Consider the following 18090-nt stretch of genomic DNA (forward strand, 5'->3'; position numbering starts at 1 on the left):
TTTTTTTTTTTAAATTCAGGTTAAACATGTCAAGCTCCTTCAATTTATCCTCATATATCATGAACTCCAGGTCTTTTCATCACCAAGGTTGCCCTCCACTGGACACTCCAGTTTATTAATGTCTTTTTAAAAATCATGGTACACAGACCTGAACAAATGTTATAGATGAGGTTGGATGAAGGCAGAATGCAGTGAGACTATCATTTCTCTATTATTGGAATCTATGCTCTTCTTAACGCAGTCCAACATTGAATTGGTTTCTTTTTGGCCACAACATCATACAATGCATTAATATTGAGTGTTCATTCCATGAAAATTCCCAGATTTTTTTCCCCCAGAAGACCTGCTATATATGCCTACCCCATTTTTACTCACGATGTCATTCTTTTATACCCAAGTACAAGACTTATACCTATGAATTTCATCTTATTAGATTCAGACCAGGGCTCTAGCCTCTCAAAATCTTTTTAAGTCTTGACTTTGTCATTCTTTGTGTTAGTTCTTTTCATTTTTGTGTAGTTCACAATTTTGATGAGCATTCAATTTATGCTTTTATTCAAATAATTGATAAAATTGCTAAATAGAGTAAGGTTGAACACAAATCCCTGGGGTACTAGACTGGACACCTCCTGCCAAATTAAACCACTCACAGCTACTTTTTTAGTCTAATCATGTAACCATTTCTCAATCCAACTGGTTGTATTTTCATTTAATACACACCTCTCCATTTCCCCACAAGAATAGTATGAGATACTTTATCTAATGCTTTCTTAAAATTCAAATAAACTGCTTTCCATAACATTTTCCTTACCTACTAGTTAATACTTCAAAAAAGGTAATGAAGTTAATCTGATATGACCAGTTCTTGGTAAGGCCATGTGGGTTCTATTTATAATCACCATTTTCCTTTCTGATATTTGAAAACTCTTTCTTTAATATTTTTAATAATCCATTGTAGAATTTTCCCAGAAGTCAAAGACAGACTTAATGGCCTCTAAGCTTCACTTTTATTTCTTTCTTTTCTTGAAAAATCAGCACAACATTTGCCTTCCTCTAGGTTTGTGGCACCCCTCGTTTTCCATGACCTTACTTTTTAAAATCTTACTTTGTTTTGCTATTTTTAAAGTATTTATTTTATTCTGAACTTAAATGAAACAAACATTTCTATAATACAGTAGAATAGTATTAGAGAATAATCCCTCCCCTCCCCCATCCCCGAGGTGCAAACAATCTGATATGGGCCATACATGCATGATCATGTAAAACATCAGCATAATTGTCACTTTGTACAAGCAAACTTAATCATAAAAAATGTAAGAATGTGAAAAATAGCATGCTTCAGTCTGTTCCATCATTATCAGATCTTTCTTTGGAGGTGGATAGTATGTTTCATTAAGTCCTTTGAGATTGTCTTGGATCACTGTATTGTTGAGAATAGTCAAGTCATTCACATTTCTTCATCAAACTATTGCTGTCTCTGTGTACAGTGTTCTCTTCGTTAATTGTTGATTGTTTTGCTATTAATGGGTTTACTCCTCTCAATCCCTTTACTCATCATTTAAAAGAAAAAACAAAGCAAAACATATTTAATAAATATGAATAGTCAAGTAAAACAAGTTTCCATATTGTATATATCCAAAAACGTTATCTCATTTTGCATCTTGAGTCCATCATTTCTCTGTCAGGAGGTAGGTAGCACAGAACATCATTTGTCATCTGGAATTATGGGCAGTCATTGCATTAATTAGAGACCTTAAGTTTTTCAAGGTTATTTGTCTTTACACCATTGTTATTGCATATCCTTTTCCTCCTTAGTTATGCTTATTTTTACTCTCTTATCATTTCATAGTTGTCTTTCCAGGTTTCTCTTTACTCAATTTTTTGCCATTTCTTAAATCACAAGAGTATTTTATTATACCCATAAGCATTATTTGTTCAACAATTCCCCAGTTGATGGGTACCTCCCTAGTTCTGAGGTCTTTGACATTACAAAAGAGCTTCTAGATTTTTGTACATATGAATCATTTGCTTCTTTCTTTGATTTCTTCCAAACATCACTAAGAGGACTCAGCAATTATATCTGCTAATATTGTTTGAAGCCAAGAATACAGTTCTTTTGGGTTTAGGGCCTTGAACTTATAGAGGGCAGCTAAGAACTTGTTTACTCTCTCCTTACTTGTTTGGGTATCAATACTCTATTAGTAATTGTCTTTTCTGTTGTCAATTTTGGTGTAAAGGATATTCTCCTTTGTAAAGAAAAGAGAAACAAAGCACTTGAGTGAGCATAGTTCTCTCTCTCTCTCTCTCTCTCTCTCTCTCTCTCTCTCTCTCTCTCTCTCTTTCTGTCTCTGTCTCTGTCTGGTTCTATCTCTGTCTCTCCCTCTCTCTGTCTCTCTCTCAATTCCTCTCTTTCAGCTCTCTGAAGTTATCATCATGCCATCTATCCCAAGCCAAGGTTCTATCCTGTCTTGTTCCCATTCTTCCTGAGTTGACTTATAAAGCATTTTAGTTTATGAAATCCTACATAAATCCTTTGAAATCTGATTTCCCCAAACCAGACTTAAAGATGACACAAAGTTTTCAAGTCTAAGTAATAGGAAGAATGATGATTCCTTTAAGAGAAATAAGGAGGTTAAAGGCAATGTGGAAGAAGGTAAAATCAAGTGATATATCACATCTAGTCAAGTTAAGGCTTCTAGACTTTAGATAGAGTTTTGTCTGTTATCCCAAATAATGACTTAGTCAGGGCACACCCATCCTTAATGTGAGTCATAACAATTTCTCTGTCCTTTTTTCTTATTTTGCTGACTTGCTTCACTTAGTATGCATTAGTGAGTGATACTGTTGTTGACTTTTTTCAAAAATATGAATACTCTGGTAGATAGGAGGGTCTCTAGGAGAATATCTCCATGTTCTTCTGCTTGCCATATCAATAATAATAATAATAATAATAATAATAATAGAACAAAAATCCTTTAGGGAAGCTTCTTTAGATCGATTCCACTTGCCTCTTGTCATTTCATGTTGAAGCATCAGAAAATGAAATAAGATGTTTACTTTGTCTTGGAAAGTGATAAGAATAGCAGGTAGTCAGTTGAGGTGGTGGAAGGTCACATGGAATATACACAGATTCTTGGGTAGAGTATGTATAATAGTGGTTCAGATGAGAACGAGATCAACAGGTTCAATACAATCTCCTTTTTTGTGAATTTTTATAATTTTTACTATTCTTCCTATCTCTGAGCCTTACTTGCTTTAATTCAAAACCAACAAATAATGAAATCCAACCTTTTATTTTATCCAAGCTGATGGCAGCAAAGGGTTATTACCCAAGGCTTTCAAGTTGTGTTTCATGAATTTCCAGCAGAGAAGTCAACATAACAAATGGTCTCCTTTCTCTTCTCTCTATTCTTCATGTATTGCTTATATCTCAAAAATATAGTGTCTCCCATAGTCATATTTGAGACTAGCAAATAGACAATTTGAAGGATTTTCACTAACAACTAATATTCCTCAGATGACTACTGACTATCAGGGAACCACTGCTCTGAATGCATTTAGCAAGCAACATGTAAATACTGACATCACGAAAACTTTGTGTCATCTTTAAGTCTGGTTTGGGGAAATGAGATTTAAAAGGATTTAGGTAGGATTTCATAAACTAAAATGCTTCATAAGTCAACTCAGGAAGAATAGTAACAAGAAAGGATAGAACCTTGGCTTGGGATATATGGCATGATGATAACTTCAGAGAGAAGAAAGAGAGGAATTGAGAGACAGAGGGATTCTACAATCCAGCTTTTATGTCATTGTTTCTGATCATTCTTCATGATTAGTAGTGGTAATTACATGGTCTTAAGTCTCTCAAAAGATGCAGGAGGAAAGAAAGGTATGGTACAGCGGAAAAAATTCTGGATTTGCTGGACCTTATTTTGAATCCAAGCTTTTTCATATATTACCTACATGTCTATGACTATGGGCAAGGCATATAACCTCTCCGTTTTTCAGTTATACCATCTATAAAATGAGGGAGATTGACTAGATGACTTCTAAAGTATTTTCCAGTCTCTATTTTATGTTGTCAAGTATATCTTTATTATACAACTCACAAATCCCAAAAGCTTTAAGGCACAGTTACACCTTCTGACAATGACTGATTATATTTCAAAAACTTTTCAATTGTCTTTGTTCAGAAATGGAATAAACTATATTCATGTCCTTATCCACTTTCTTTCATTTTTCTCTATATTATTTGAATTGGCAGAATTTTGCACTAAGATATTACCACTGTACTGTAACCTAGAGTATTACTGAGAACAGTGCTAGCTATGGATAATAATTTAATAAATTCCTTTCATTGGTGACAGAAAAATCATCATCGGTTACAGGAACAACAATAATAAAATAAATGCTTTTCATATTATTTCATTTAATCCTCACATTAAATCCATGAACTAGACAGAACAAGTATCATTATCTCAATTTTATAGATGAGGAAATTGAAAATGAGGCTGAGAAATTTTGTGATGTCCAAGATCACACAGCTAATAAATGGAAGAGTTGGAAGTAATATTCTGGTCTCGTAGTTCCAATTCAATCAAACTTTATTTTAAATTTAAATTTTATTTTATTTTTCTCAATTACATGTAAGCAAGAAATTTTAAGTTCCAAATCTCCTTCTCTCCTCCTCTTTGAGAAGATAAACAGTTTGATATTGATTGTGCATGTTTACTCATGCAAAACATTTTCATATTAGGCATGTTGTGGAAAAAATAGACAAAAAAATAAAACCTAAGAATAATAAAGTAAAACTAAGTATGTTTCGATCTGCATTCATATGCCACCAATTCCTTCTCAGGAGGTGAATAGCATTTTCATCAAAAGTCCTTTAGAATTGTCTTGGATCATTGTATTGCTGAGAATGGCTAAGTCATTCACAGTTAATCATTGTAATATATTGCTATTACTGGGTACTGTGTTCTCCTGGTTCTGCTCATTTCACTTTACATCAGTTCATGTAAGCTTTTCCAGGTTTTTTGAGACATCCTGCTTATCACAAAAGTATTCCATCACAATCAAATACCAATTGATGGGCATCTCATCAGTTTCCAATTCTTTGCCACCACAAAAAGAACTGCAGTACATACATCCTTGTCCGTATTCTTTGATCTCTTTGGGGTACAGAACTATTAGTGATATTATTGGGTCATAGTATATGTACAGTTTTATACCTCTTTGGAAGGGTAGGTGAACAATTTATGTATGAATAGACAAGAGATAGAGACCAGCATGAGGTATAAAATGAATAATTTTAATCACACTAAATGAAAAAGGTTTTGTACAAATAAAACAAATGTAACCAAGATCAGAATTGAATCAGAAAATTGAGGAAAACATTTTTATAGATGGTTTCTCAGATAAAGCTCTCATTTCTCAAATGTATAAAGAACTTTGTCAAATCTTTAAGAATGAGTCATTCCCCAATTGATAAATGGTCAATGGTTATGAACAGGCAGTTTTCAGATGAATAAATCAAAACAATTTATAGTCAAATGAAAAAAATTATTTAAATCATTATTAATTAAATGAAAATTAAAACAATCTTGAGATATAATTTTATACCTATAAGATTAGTTAAAACAAGTGAAGGGGAAAATGACAAATGTTCATAGGGATGTGAAAAAACTGGGACACTAACTCACTGTTCTTGAACTGTGTACAGATTCAACCATTTTGGAGAGTAATCTGCAATTATGGCCAAAGAGTTATTTTACTGCCTCTACCCTTTGATCCAGCAATACCATTACTAGATCTATTTCCAAAGATAATTAGGGAAAAAGGAAAAGAACCTATGTGTTCTAAAATATTTATGGAAGCTCTCATTGTGATGCCAAAGAACTGAAAATTGCAAGGAAGCCCAAGTATTTTATATTGTCTGGAGATATTTTAAATTGAACTTCTCCTTCTACCTTCTCCTGCTCTTTTTGCCAATATATAGAAATGCTAATGATCTATATGGCCTTATTTTATATCCTGCAACTTTGCTAAAGTTATTGTTTTAACTAGTTTTTTTTGTGAATTCTCTATAATTCTCTAAATATTCCATTATATTTTGGCAAAGAATGATAGTTTTGTTTCCACATTGTCTGTTTTAATTCCTTCAATGCCCTTTTCTTATTTTATTGCAATAGGTAGCATTTCTATTACAATATTTGAATAATAGTAGTGATATTGGGCATCTTTGTTTCTCCTCTGATCTTATTGGAAAGGTTTCTAGATTTTACCCATTACAAATAATGCTTACTGATGGGTTTAGATAGATATAACTTATCTTTTAAGCAAAGTCCCATTTATTCCTAGATTTTCTAGTGTTTTTAATAGGAATGAGTGTTGTATTTTATCAAAATCTTTTCCTGTATTGATTGAGATAATCATATATGGTTGTTACTGATTTTGTTATTGCTATGGTAAATTATGCTGATAGTTTTCTGAATATTGAACCAGTCCTGCATTCTTGGTATAAATCCAACCTGGTCATAATGTATGATTTATCTTATATATTGCTGTAATATCCTTGATAGTATTTTATTTAATTTTTCTAACATCACCACTCATTATCAAAATTGGACTATAGTTTACTTTCTTTGCTTTGCTCTTCCTGGTTTAAGTAGCAGTACCATATTTGAGTCATGTAGGAATCCTTCTTTTTCCATTTTTCCAAATAGTATATGTAGTATTGGAATTAATTGTTTTTTAAATGTTTGGTTTCCATCTTAGGGGGTTCATTTATGACTTGTTCAATTTTTTGTCAGATAGGGTTAAGTATTCTATTTGCTTTTCTGTTAATCTGGGAAATTTATATTTTTGTAAATATTCATTTATCTCACCCAGATTTTCAGTTTTATTGGCATGTAATGAAAAAAACCCAAATAATTGCCTTAATTTCATCTTTATTAGTCATGAATTCACCCTATAAATTTTTAATACTGCTAATTTATTTTTATCTTCTAAAAATCAAATTGATCAATGGTTTGTCTCTTACTGGTTTTTTCATAAAATCAGTTTTCAACTTAATTAATTTCTCCTTTGATTTTTTAAGGTTTTCTAATTTGGTGTTTAATTAAACATTTTCAATTTGTTCTTTTTGCGGTTTTTTTAGTTGCATGCCCAATTCTTTGATCTGTTCTTTATTTTATTGAAGTCAGTGTTTAGAGACAAAAATATTCCCATAAGTACTGCTTTGGCTTCATCCCATTAATTCTGGCATGTTGTCTCATTGTTATTCTCTTGGGTTTTTTTGTGTGGCAATGGGGGTTAAGTGACTTGCCCAGGGTCACACAGCCAGCAAGTGTCAAGTGTCTGAGGCCGGATTTGAACCCAGGTCCTCCTGAACCCAGGGCCAGTGCTTTATCCACTTTGCCACCTAGCTGCCCCCCATTGTTATTCTCTCTCTCTTTTTTTTGTGAGGCAATTGGGGTTAAGTGACTTGCCCAGGGTCACACAGCTAGTAAGTGTCAAGTGTCTGAGGCCTGATTTGAACTCAGGTACTCCTGACTCCAGGGCCGGTACTCTATCCACTGCGCCACCTAGTGGCCTGTTATTCTCTTTAATGAAATTATTGACTATTTCTATGATGTATTCTTTGACCCACTACTGTTTTAGGATTAGATTATTTAACTTCTAATAAATTTCAATCTATATTTTCACAGCCCTTTCATTAATATTATTTTATTATTTTAATCATCTGAAAAAGAGATGCATTTATTCATTCAGTTTTGCTGCATTTAGTTATGAGATTTTTTTTTTTTTTTTGCAGGGCAATGGGGGTTAAGTGACTTGCCCAGGGTCACACAGCTAGTAAGTGTCAAGTGTCTGAGGCCGGATTTGAACTCAGGTACTCCTGAATCCAGGGCCGGCACTTTATCCACTGCACCACCTAGCTGCCCCCTAGTTGTGAGATTTTTATTCCCTAATACATGGTCAATTTTTTGTGAAGGTTCCACGTACAGTGGAGAAAAAAGTATACTACTTTCTATTTCCATTCAATTTCCTCCAAAGGTTTATCATATCTAACTTTTCTAAAATTAAATTCATCTTCTTAATTTCTTTTTTGTTTATTTATGGTTAGGTTTATCTAATTCTGAGAGGGGGAAAGTTGAGGTTTCTCACTAGTATATTTTTTTTTGGTCCATCTCCTCCTATAACGCATTTAATGTTTCCTTTACAAATCTGGATGCTATGCCATTTGGTGCATATATGCTTAGTATTTATATTACTTTATTGTCTATGGTACCTTTAAGCAAAATGTGGTTTCCCTGATTATCTCTTTTAATTAGGTCTATTTTTTCATTGCTTTGTTTGGGATCATGATTGCTACCTCTACGTTTTTTTCAATCTTAGGTGAACCATAATAGATTCTGCTACAACCCCTTATTTTTACTCTGTGTACATCTCTTTGTTTCAGGTATTTCTTGCAAACAATGTGTTCTCAGACTCTATTTTTAATCCATTCTTCTATTGCCTTCTTTTCTTTTTCTTTGAGACTGCTTTTTAGCTTTTTTTTTTTACATTGTTGTCTTCTTCTGTGTTTGTGTCTTGATATTCCCTGTCACCATAGTAATTTACTAAGAGTAGGTTCTTAAATTTTTTTTTGCTCATTTTCCAGCCTATTTCTTGAGTTTTAACTTTATGTTAAAGTTGGGCTCTGATTCTGGAGTAGAAGAAGTATCTCAAGCTTCAGGCCTTTCTTGCTGCTATTTTCAGAGCTAGGTCTTGGGGTCTATAAGTTTTTTTTTTTTCAAGCTTTTTTTTTTTTTTTGGTGAGTCAATTGGGGTTAAGTGACTTGCCCAGGGTCACACGGCTAGTAAGTGTTATGTGTCCGAGGCCGGATTTGAACTCAGGTACTCCTGAATCCAGGGCCGGTGCTTTATCCACTGCGCCACCTAGCCGCCCCGGTCTATAAGTTTTTGGTGCTTCCAAGGTGATATGATTTAAGGAGAGGTGTAGTCACTGCTCTTCTGGTCTGTGCTCTTGTCCTTATGCAGGAAGGGACATTGTTCCCATGTAGCTACCAACACTAGCACTCTTCCTGGCCCTTTGATTGTGACTAGTTCTTTTCCTCTAATATAAGTGCAATTTCTAGTGCTCCTCTCTGTCTTAGTACTAAGATGAGGGTCCCAAATCTCCTGTGAGTGACTGCAAGCATTAATCTCTGCCTTAGAACTTACAACCTAGGTCTCTGTTCTCCTGCCCTTCAAATATTATCACTTTTTTTTTGATCCTGGGACTGTGACTTAGAATCACATATTGGTAATGCAACAGGGTCTTGAACCCAGTGCCAGCAAATGGTACCCTGCAATCCCCTTCTGACCAGTTATCTGACCTCCCCCACATTTGTGGGCTTAGACATCCTCAAGCTGCTGTTGCAGCTAATGCAACTATTTTACAGCACTGAGGCCCCTCATCTTTCAGGTAAGACATACCTTTCTTGTCAACCTCTTTAACTGTTATTTGGCTAGATAATTGTTTCACCTGGCCTTTTGTTGGTTCTTCCACTCCAGAATTAGATTTGAGTCATTATTTTAGAGTTGTTTGGAGAGGAATTTGGGAGAGTGCTTCTCTACTCCATCTTGGTTCTACCTTTCTGAATTTTCAATTAGTTAAATTTAAGCCCATCTGAGTGCAACATATATTATCTGACTTCTTAAGACAATTCATGCTGAGTGTCTAAGAATCATAAGACTATATAATTAGAGCTAGAAGGGATCTCAGAAGCCATCTCATTACACATCTGTATTTTATAAAGGAGGAATCCCATGAGGTTAAATAATTAACTAAGTTCTAATGGTTAGTAAATGGCAGATTTGAGCCCAGGTCTTCTGATCCCAAATTTGAAGTAAGGTCTTTGGATACCAAATCTAGCATGATTTATACTATACCACACTGCCTCTCACTTACCTTACTTATTAATTATTAAAGATTATGTTTTATTACTCATATACACTCATTGATAATTTAAAATATTTTCTTTAATCCCATTTTTGACTAACACAGTTCTCTCTTAGGTGGACCTTTACATCTGGAATGGATGATAATCTGCTGTTAGTACCTTCTCAATGGTAGAAAAATGAATTATTTGGAGGAGCTGAGTATTATTAGATATTAAGTGTTGGCTGATGGTGAAAATATTTTTCTATGTGCCATCATTCTAGTTCTTTTTCCTACCATCTTACAATACAAATTTAACACAGCTTTGGTATTAGTGATATGTTTCAGGAGTACTCAGTCTATATAAAATTATCATTTTCTTTTTTTTAGTTAATGATTTTATTGTCCATGTTAAATTTCCCCCAATAAAACCTTTCAGAATGACTATAAGTTGTTAGAAAGTTGCAGTAGAAAGTTAATAATAAAGTGAATAAATTTAAGGGAAAATAATTTTTACAACATTGAACTCAACACTTTCATATATTACTTTCTTAAGTAAAATTTCATGTAATTGACCTGTATCTTCACTTGTTGACATGAATTAGTCATGTGATTGGGGTGGTAGCATCTTTTTTATTGATTGATGGACTTGGAATACACACATGATGTTTTTATGCATTATTACTTGCATGTTGAATGGACCCAAAACATTCAAGAGTATGTTGCTTAAATTGGTGTCTACTCAAACTAGAACTTGTCTCTTTTACTTTTCTCCAGGTTTCAAGTGCAGTATGCCCATTCCCTTCTCTTTAAATTATTTTTTTTGGTAAAATAGTTTGTACTTTATTGAGTTAAAAGTATTTTTATTTCTGTAACTGCAGCTTTAAGTGAGTCCTCATTCTCTTTTCCACCTTCAAATTTAATATTTGACCCTTCAGCTTGGCCCTTGAGGGTTCAGAGGTGAAATAAACAAGTGGGTCTCAACTTCTGCAAAATACATCCAAGTTTTCAAAGGAGAGGGAGAAATTTGTCAGTATATTTGAGTCAACTGAACCTCCAAAAGGATGATCAATTTTCTTGCCAAAACTGTGGAGTGTTGAGAGTGCTGATATTATTCTTTTTGGATAGAGTTTCTATTTTCTTCCCTTCAATTCTTTGTTTTTTGTTGGGATGAAACCAAAAGATTGACTCTTGCAGTAAGTTTGATGTCCCACATATAGCAATAATCCTCTTTTCATTCTGATTCTTATTGGTTTCCTTTTCAGACCCATTGTCACTATTGTTGCTATGTTGTTTTTCAGTGCTTTCTAGATAGTTCTGACAGGTGTCAGAGTGGATTGATATACATGTGTATTACTATCTAGTCACAACCAGAATATTTTAAGGTGGATAACTAGCTGTGATAAACATGAGTACTAGATACAGATAGGCAGAGAATAAAGACTGATGATGATACCATTGGTTTAGGGATTGGCAGCCCTTTTTGTCAACCATGGAAGAAGACAAGTATTATCTTTATTTCACAGATTGTCTTTTCAGTAGTTAAAGTGGGTTCACTAGATATGCTGCTCTTCCAGTTGAGATGATCAGTTTAGCTTTCCATACCATAAAGACTCTTTAGACACTTGACAATGTAGCTCTGAAGTGTAGCAAAGACAGGATGGAGAAAAATCTCTGTTTTGCCATCTGTCTTGGAAGGTCTAGAGTCCCAAGCTATTATATAAAAAGGACCTTTTTCATGGGGTAGCAGCAACTACAGGGGTTATTTAATTACTTTGGAGGGATTTGAGTATCTTATTTTATAACACATTTTATTAAGATTCACTAATTTTCCTCCTTTCAAACCACTCAGTTTTAGTCCCAGAACCATTTTAAAAAGAAAAAGTAATAGCACTGAAAGGGACTAAAGTTTCTCAGAGATTAAAAAAACAACAACTAGGGTTAAGATGATCAGAAAAAAATTCAGGTTTTAGTGTTCTTTAATTTTTTGTTCCAAAACCTTAGATCTTTGGGTTTATCATATACTAGATTACTATAGTCATTTACTATAGTGTTGTTTCTATCTATTCTATTCCACTGATCTATCTCTCTAATTTTTAGCCAGAACCAGATATTTTTGATAATTACTGCTTTATAGTACAGTTTGAGATATGGTACTGCTAGATCACCTTCTTTTGTATTTTTTCATTGATTCCTATGATATCCTTGAACTTTTGTTTTTCCAGATGAATTTTGTTATTATTTTTTCTAGCTCTATAAAATATTTTTTGATAGTTTGATTGCTATAATATTAAATAAATAAATGAATGTAGGTAGGATTGTTATTTTTATTATATTGACTCTGCATACCCATGAGCAATTAATTTATTTTTGTGAAAAGGTTTTTTAGTTCTGGTTATATAGTTGCTATGTTTGTTTTGGGAGGTAGACTCCCAAGTATTTTATATTGGCCATAGTTATTTTAAATGGAATTTCTCTTTCTATCTGCTGTTGCTGGACTTTATTAGTAATATATAGAAATGCTAATGATTTTTGTGAATTTATTTTGTATCCTGCAACTCTGCTAAAGTTGTTAATAATTTCAAGTAGCTTTTTAGTTGATTCTCTAGGATTTGCTAAGTATAACATCATATCATCTGTAAAGAGTGATAGTTTTGTTTCCTCATTACCTATTCTAATTCTGAGAAGTCTTTTTGGTCACCACAACTTTCTTCAGAGCAGCCTTCATATCTTTATTTCGGAGGCTGTAGATCATGGGGTTGAGAAGTGGAGTGATAACTGAATAAAACAGTGTCACAACTTTTTGAAATTTTACTGGCTGCTCTGATCCTGGCCGCACATACATCGCCATAACAGAGCCAAAGAATAAGATCACTACAGCTAGATGTGAAGCACATGTGGAGAAGGCCTTGCGTTTGCCAGCAGCAGTGGGGATCCGCAGCACAGAAAGAATGACTAAAGCATAGGAAATGAGGATGAAGATAAAAGTACCAACCATAAAGATGACATTGAAAGTAGAGTAAATGAGCTTTGTGGTATGGTCTTGGGAACATGAAAGGGACATCAATGGGACAGGATCACATATGAAGTGATCAATAATGTTTGGGCCACAATAGGGCAATTGTGAGATGAGAACAACTGGTATTAGAAAGAGGATAAGGCCACCTGACCAGCCAAAAATCACCAAGCTAGTGCAGAGATATGTGGTCATGATGGTTGGGTAATGCAGTGGACGACAGATAGCAAGGTATCTATCAAATGCCATGATGCAAAGATAGAAACCTTCATCACAGCCAAAAGAGAAGAAGAAATAGAATTGCACAAAGCAACCAACAAATGTGATGGTCTTGCTCTCAGAAAGAAAATTGCTCAACATGTTGGGAACAGTTGTGGAGACATAGCAGATCTCCAGGAAAGAGAAATTCCCCAAAAATATGTACATGGGGGTATGGAGGTGCCGATCCCAGCGCACAGCACAGACAATAGCTGCATTTCCCATTAATGTTAGCATATAGATCACTGAGAACATCATAAAGTAGGCCATCCGTATCTCCCTGCTGGTGGGGAAGCCCAAGAGGATGAAGTGAGTAACAGAACTGATCATGTTTTCTATATCAGAGATATTTCTTTTGTCAGTAGCCATGAAGATGATGATGCTAGGTATCAAAACACAAATGAAATGTTGCTTTTCCTTGAGAAATGTGAATTGTATTTGCATTTATTTTAATCAAATTGTAAGCATCCTGATATTTGCTGGAGAGACAAAATTATGATGTCCCCTACCAATTGCTAGAAAATACAAATGAACTCCTCTACCCTGTAAAGCAACACAATACTACAAAGCAAACACAATAGTGATTTGGGTTAGATTTTGGTTAATAAAGACCATTGAACTAAAATTCAATAATGCTGGTTTCTAGTTGTGGTTTTTCCACTATGTTCCTATTTGATTCTGTGTCTGTTGCTTAACCTGATTCTATTTCCTTATCTGTAATACTGGTACAGGAAAAAGCATGGCATGGTGGGTAGGGGGATAAGCCTAGAGTCAAGAAGGTCTGGATTTGAATCTTTAGATTTAATGTGCCTCTGACATATATTGTTTTTGTAACAACTACACATGGGCAGACCACTTAGCCTAATTAATATCCCAGATTCTTCCTCAGTGTGCAGGTTGCAGAGTAGTTGCTGTGTTGGTGGAGGGAGTATCTTCACAACTTCCCTGGACATTTTCCCCACCATTAGCTGCATATCTTTCATACCCCCTGACTCATTGGTGATGGTGGGAGAGTTGAAATACTTTCTCTCTATTGTCACTTCTTGGCTCTCCCTCAACCAATATCACTCAATAACTACTTTGAGTTTTATTGAATCCATATTTGCCACCCTATCAAAATTCTGGTGGTTGTTATCTATGAATCTCCAGGATACTCCTTCCTTTCTCAATGAATTCAGTGCCTACTTCAGTCTTTCTCTCCTCATCACTTCTTGCTCTAATAGTAGGGACTTCAATGTACATGTTGACACTTCCTCAAAAACTAACCTCTCAATTTCTCAACTTATTCATTTCCTATGACAGATTCCTTCACCTCACCTTAGCTATAAAGATGGTCATATCTTTGATCTGGCCATCATTTAAAACCCCTTTGAGATTTTTCTAATTTATCTTGTATACATCTTACTTGTACATAGTTGTTTTCATGCTGTCCCTTCCATTAGACTGAACTCCTTGAGATCAAGGACTGTCAGGCAAAAGCCTTATTTTGTATCTCCAGTGCTTAGCAGTGTCTGACACATAGTAAGCATTCAGTAAATGCTTGTTGATTTAATTTGACAAGTTTCTGATCTGCATTGATAGAGATTTCCTCACCAGGAATTTCTGTTCTTAACTGGGTAATTCTTAGGAGTAGTCTTTGGCTAACATGTTTTAATAAATCCTTAAAGAGACCATCTGTCCCCAACTTGTATCTGTAAGTCATTTGCTTCATCAGGATAGAAAAACTAGAATTGCCTATATGTAGTACAGTGAAAAGAGCTCGGGGTCTGGAGTGAGACAGGCTGGGTTCAAAACTGATCATTTATACTTATCATGTGACTTTGGTCAAGTCACTTCATGTCAATGATCCTTACTTTCTTCATTTGTAAAATGAGGGGTTGGTCCTTGAAGTCCTTTCCATCTCTAACTCTATGATCCTATGGATTCTCTTAAAAGACTGAAACAGAGAAGTTTTGAAGGAGATGATGCCAAATATACAGCTTAACTGAAATATCTCCTCCTCAACTAAGTTTTCTGCTATCCTATATCTTGGCTAGAAATCTGAAAATTTGGTGGCTCATTTTCTTCCTGTGATATGTGACAGAACTGAACTGCCTCCCAGCTTCTATCCATGTATGTACTAGCAAATATTTCACAATCACCTCCCCAGAGAAAAAATGTATCTATAAAAACTTTTGAATTTAATTTTGAATTTAATTTTGCATTATTAACACTTTCTCCTTCACTTTTTAAAGTCTCAGCAAAATCAACAAAACAATAACTCAAGCCCTGTTTTCAAGTGTCTCATATTTCTGGTCCTGAGTCAGGGGGAGCCAGCTCCATCCCACCTCAGGTAGCCTCCAGGGACTTCTCACAGGTGGTCTTGGAGAAACAACTTTGAATATCCACCTGCTTTCCCTTAAGGGAGCTCTCTCTAACCCTTGAAACTAGACCTAGACTCCTTTTGTTTTTAAATAATTAGGATACTTTAACCCCTTTTAATCCTTTTCTATCCCAATGATTCTTAACTTTAGTCTACCAATGAACAGACTTTAAGCCCTACTACCAATTGATTGATTATTTGATACCAACCTCCTTACTGCTCCCCTCCTTTTCCTGGTCAAGATCTACTTCCTCTTTCCAATATTCTCTATGGAATTCTTGTTCTATAATCAACAAACTAGTTTTTACCTTAAATTTCTCTCTCTTACTCCTGCCATCATTTGCTCCTCACTGATAAGTGGTTCTTTGTTGATGACACTACTTTCGTCACTGCTCTTTCCAGTTTATGCTATACTGTTTCTCATTATCTCTTACTTACTGAACATGGCAGGCATGTAAAAATACACAATGCTTTTCAAAACACTTTCAGACTCTCCTTCTATCAGTATAACTTTGCAATCTTTCCTTTGAGGTTCACATTGTCTAAATTTATCATGCAATCCAGATCCCAGTGATTTGCTCCCAGCAATTCATTCCTCAAAGAATTCAGTGTCTGCCTCACACTTTTTCTATCCATGACAATTCTTGCTTTCACACTAAAGGACTCCAACATTTCTATTGATGCTTCCTTAAATACCTTAACTTTCAAATTTCTGAAACTACTGATTTCCTTGACCCACTCCTCCACTCTACCTCAGCTATACATTGATTTTGCCATAACCCTTAAGTCTTCCACTTTCATGGTTCTGAACTCTGAAAATCTTGTATAAAACCATCATCTTCTATCATTCTGTGTTTCCTTGTGCATTATTACCAACTCTATTCTTCCTAATTCTCCTCATCATTCCATCTATTATTCACTTCATTTCCAGGCCACAATCGCCCCTGTACTGGATAAATCTCTCTCTCTCTCTCTCTCTCTCTCTCTCTCTCTCTCTCTCTCTCTCTCTCTCTCTCTCCCTCCCTCCCTCTCATTAAAACAATTCCAACTCTAAATTGTTTTCTACACTAGAATCCCATAATCCCTTCTCCTATCATTCATTACACCAAATCCTATCCCTGAATTACTTCTGCCATCTGCCTCCTTATCTCCTATTCACATAATATTGAATAAAACTGGAAAAATCCAAAATGCTTTCAATACAAATTTATGTCATCTATTCTATATTGGGCCCTCTATGCAGCAATGCAATAATTTTACTCCTCTCTAATTGGTTTGTGACTCCACTTTCCACAGCAGTTTTTTTCCCCTCAAGTCTCTGCCTCCCTCTCAGTTAAGGATCTCAATTTGGAAAGATACCTGTCAAGTTCACTAGATGATAGAAAAACAGCATGGCATAGGGGATGGAGTGTTAGAGTTGGAGCCCAGAAGACCTTGGTTCAAATCTTGTCTCAAACATGCATTAGCTATGGGCAAGGTCTTTCCTCAGCTTCAGTTTCCTCATTTGTAAAATGGGGATAATAGTATCTCTTGACTTTACCTCACATGGTTGCTATGAAGATCAAATAAGATATTCTCTCTAATGTGCTTTATAAGGCTTAGAATGTTATATTAATGAAACTTGCTACATTTATAGTTGAGTAGAAAGCAATGGATGGAAAGGTAATACTATACCTGGGTGAATAAGGAAATGTGAGTTGATGTACTAATTATGCTGCTAACTAACTGTATGACATTGGACAAGTCAATTGACCTTTCTGGGTCTCAGTTTCATGAGAAATTTCATGAGAAATTTCAGGATATATATATATATATATATATATATATATATATATATATATATATACATATTCAGGATATATATGTATATCTATATCTGGGATATAGATATACATATATATATCAGTATATATATACATATTCAGGAGAGATATATACATATACATATTCAGGATATATATATATATATAATATACATATTCAAGATATTTCTTAACTCTAACATCCTCTGGCTCTATGAACACTTGCATAATTAGAATTTAGGAACAAAGTGCCACAGAATAAAGAAAATGCTGTATACGTGATCTACTATGTGTCCAGCAAGGAAGTAAAAATATGTCAGAAATATTTCAGAGTATTTTTTGTCAGCTTCTTTCTAGGGACATGCATAGATTTGGCTAAATTACAAAAAAAAACTTGAATTCAGTTAATATGTACTTAACATGATGTAAAATAATATAATGAGAGCTGAAAATCCCATAGTTCTGATTGGACTCCATTTAACAGTGTTTCTTTTGTGGATCACATTGTTCCTTTATAGTGTTATTTCCATTTTGCTTTTGGTTAGAACCTATGATTTCATTGGTATAGGAAAACTCTTCTACCAATATAAATCTATAGCTGTTCTCTAACTTGTAGTCTTAGGGGGTTGCTTGGGGAAGAGAGAAGTAAAGAGGTAAGACTTGAACCCACATTGTCCTGGTTCCAGTAACACATGCTTCCTCTCTTCACAAGAATACTTCAAAT

At 34.6% G+C, this 18090-nt stretch overlaps 1 protein-coding gene across 1 annotated transcript; it reads right to left on the bottom strand.

Annotated features, from left to right (window-relative positions):
• Positions 1-12602: 12602 nt before the first annotated feature.
• Positions 12603-13532, bottom strand: LOC122738515 (olfactory receptor 11G2-like). The gene has a single exon (XM_043980530.1). It carries the CDS (start codon positions 13530-13532, stop codon positions 12603-12605), a length of 930 nt encoding a protein of 309 aa, XP_043836465.1.
• Positions 13533-18090: the final 4558 nt, after the last annotated feature.

Source organism: Dromiciops gliroides, chromosome 2 (genome assembly GCF_019393635.1).
Source record: "Dromiciops gliroides isolate mDroGli1 chromosome 2, mDroGli1.pri, whole genome shotgun sequence".
Lineage (NCBI taxonomy): Eukaryota > Metazoa > Chordata > Mammalia > Microbiotheria > Microbiotheriidae > Dromiciops > Dromiciops gliroides.

Coding starts and splice junctions, on each gene's coding strand:
- LOC122738515 (XM_043980530.1), bottom strand. CDS start 13,532: ATGATCAGTTCTGTTACTCACTTCATCCTCTTGGGCTTCCCCACCAGC.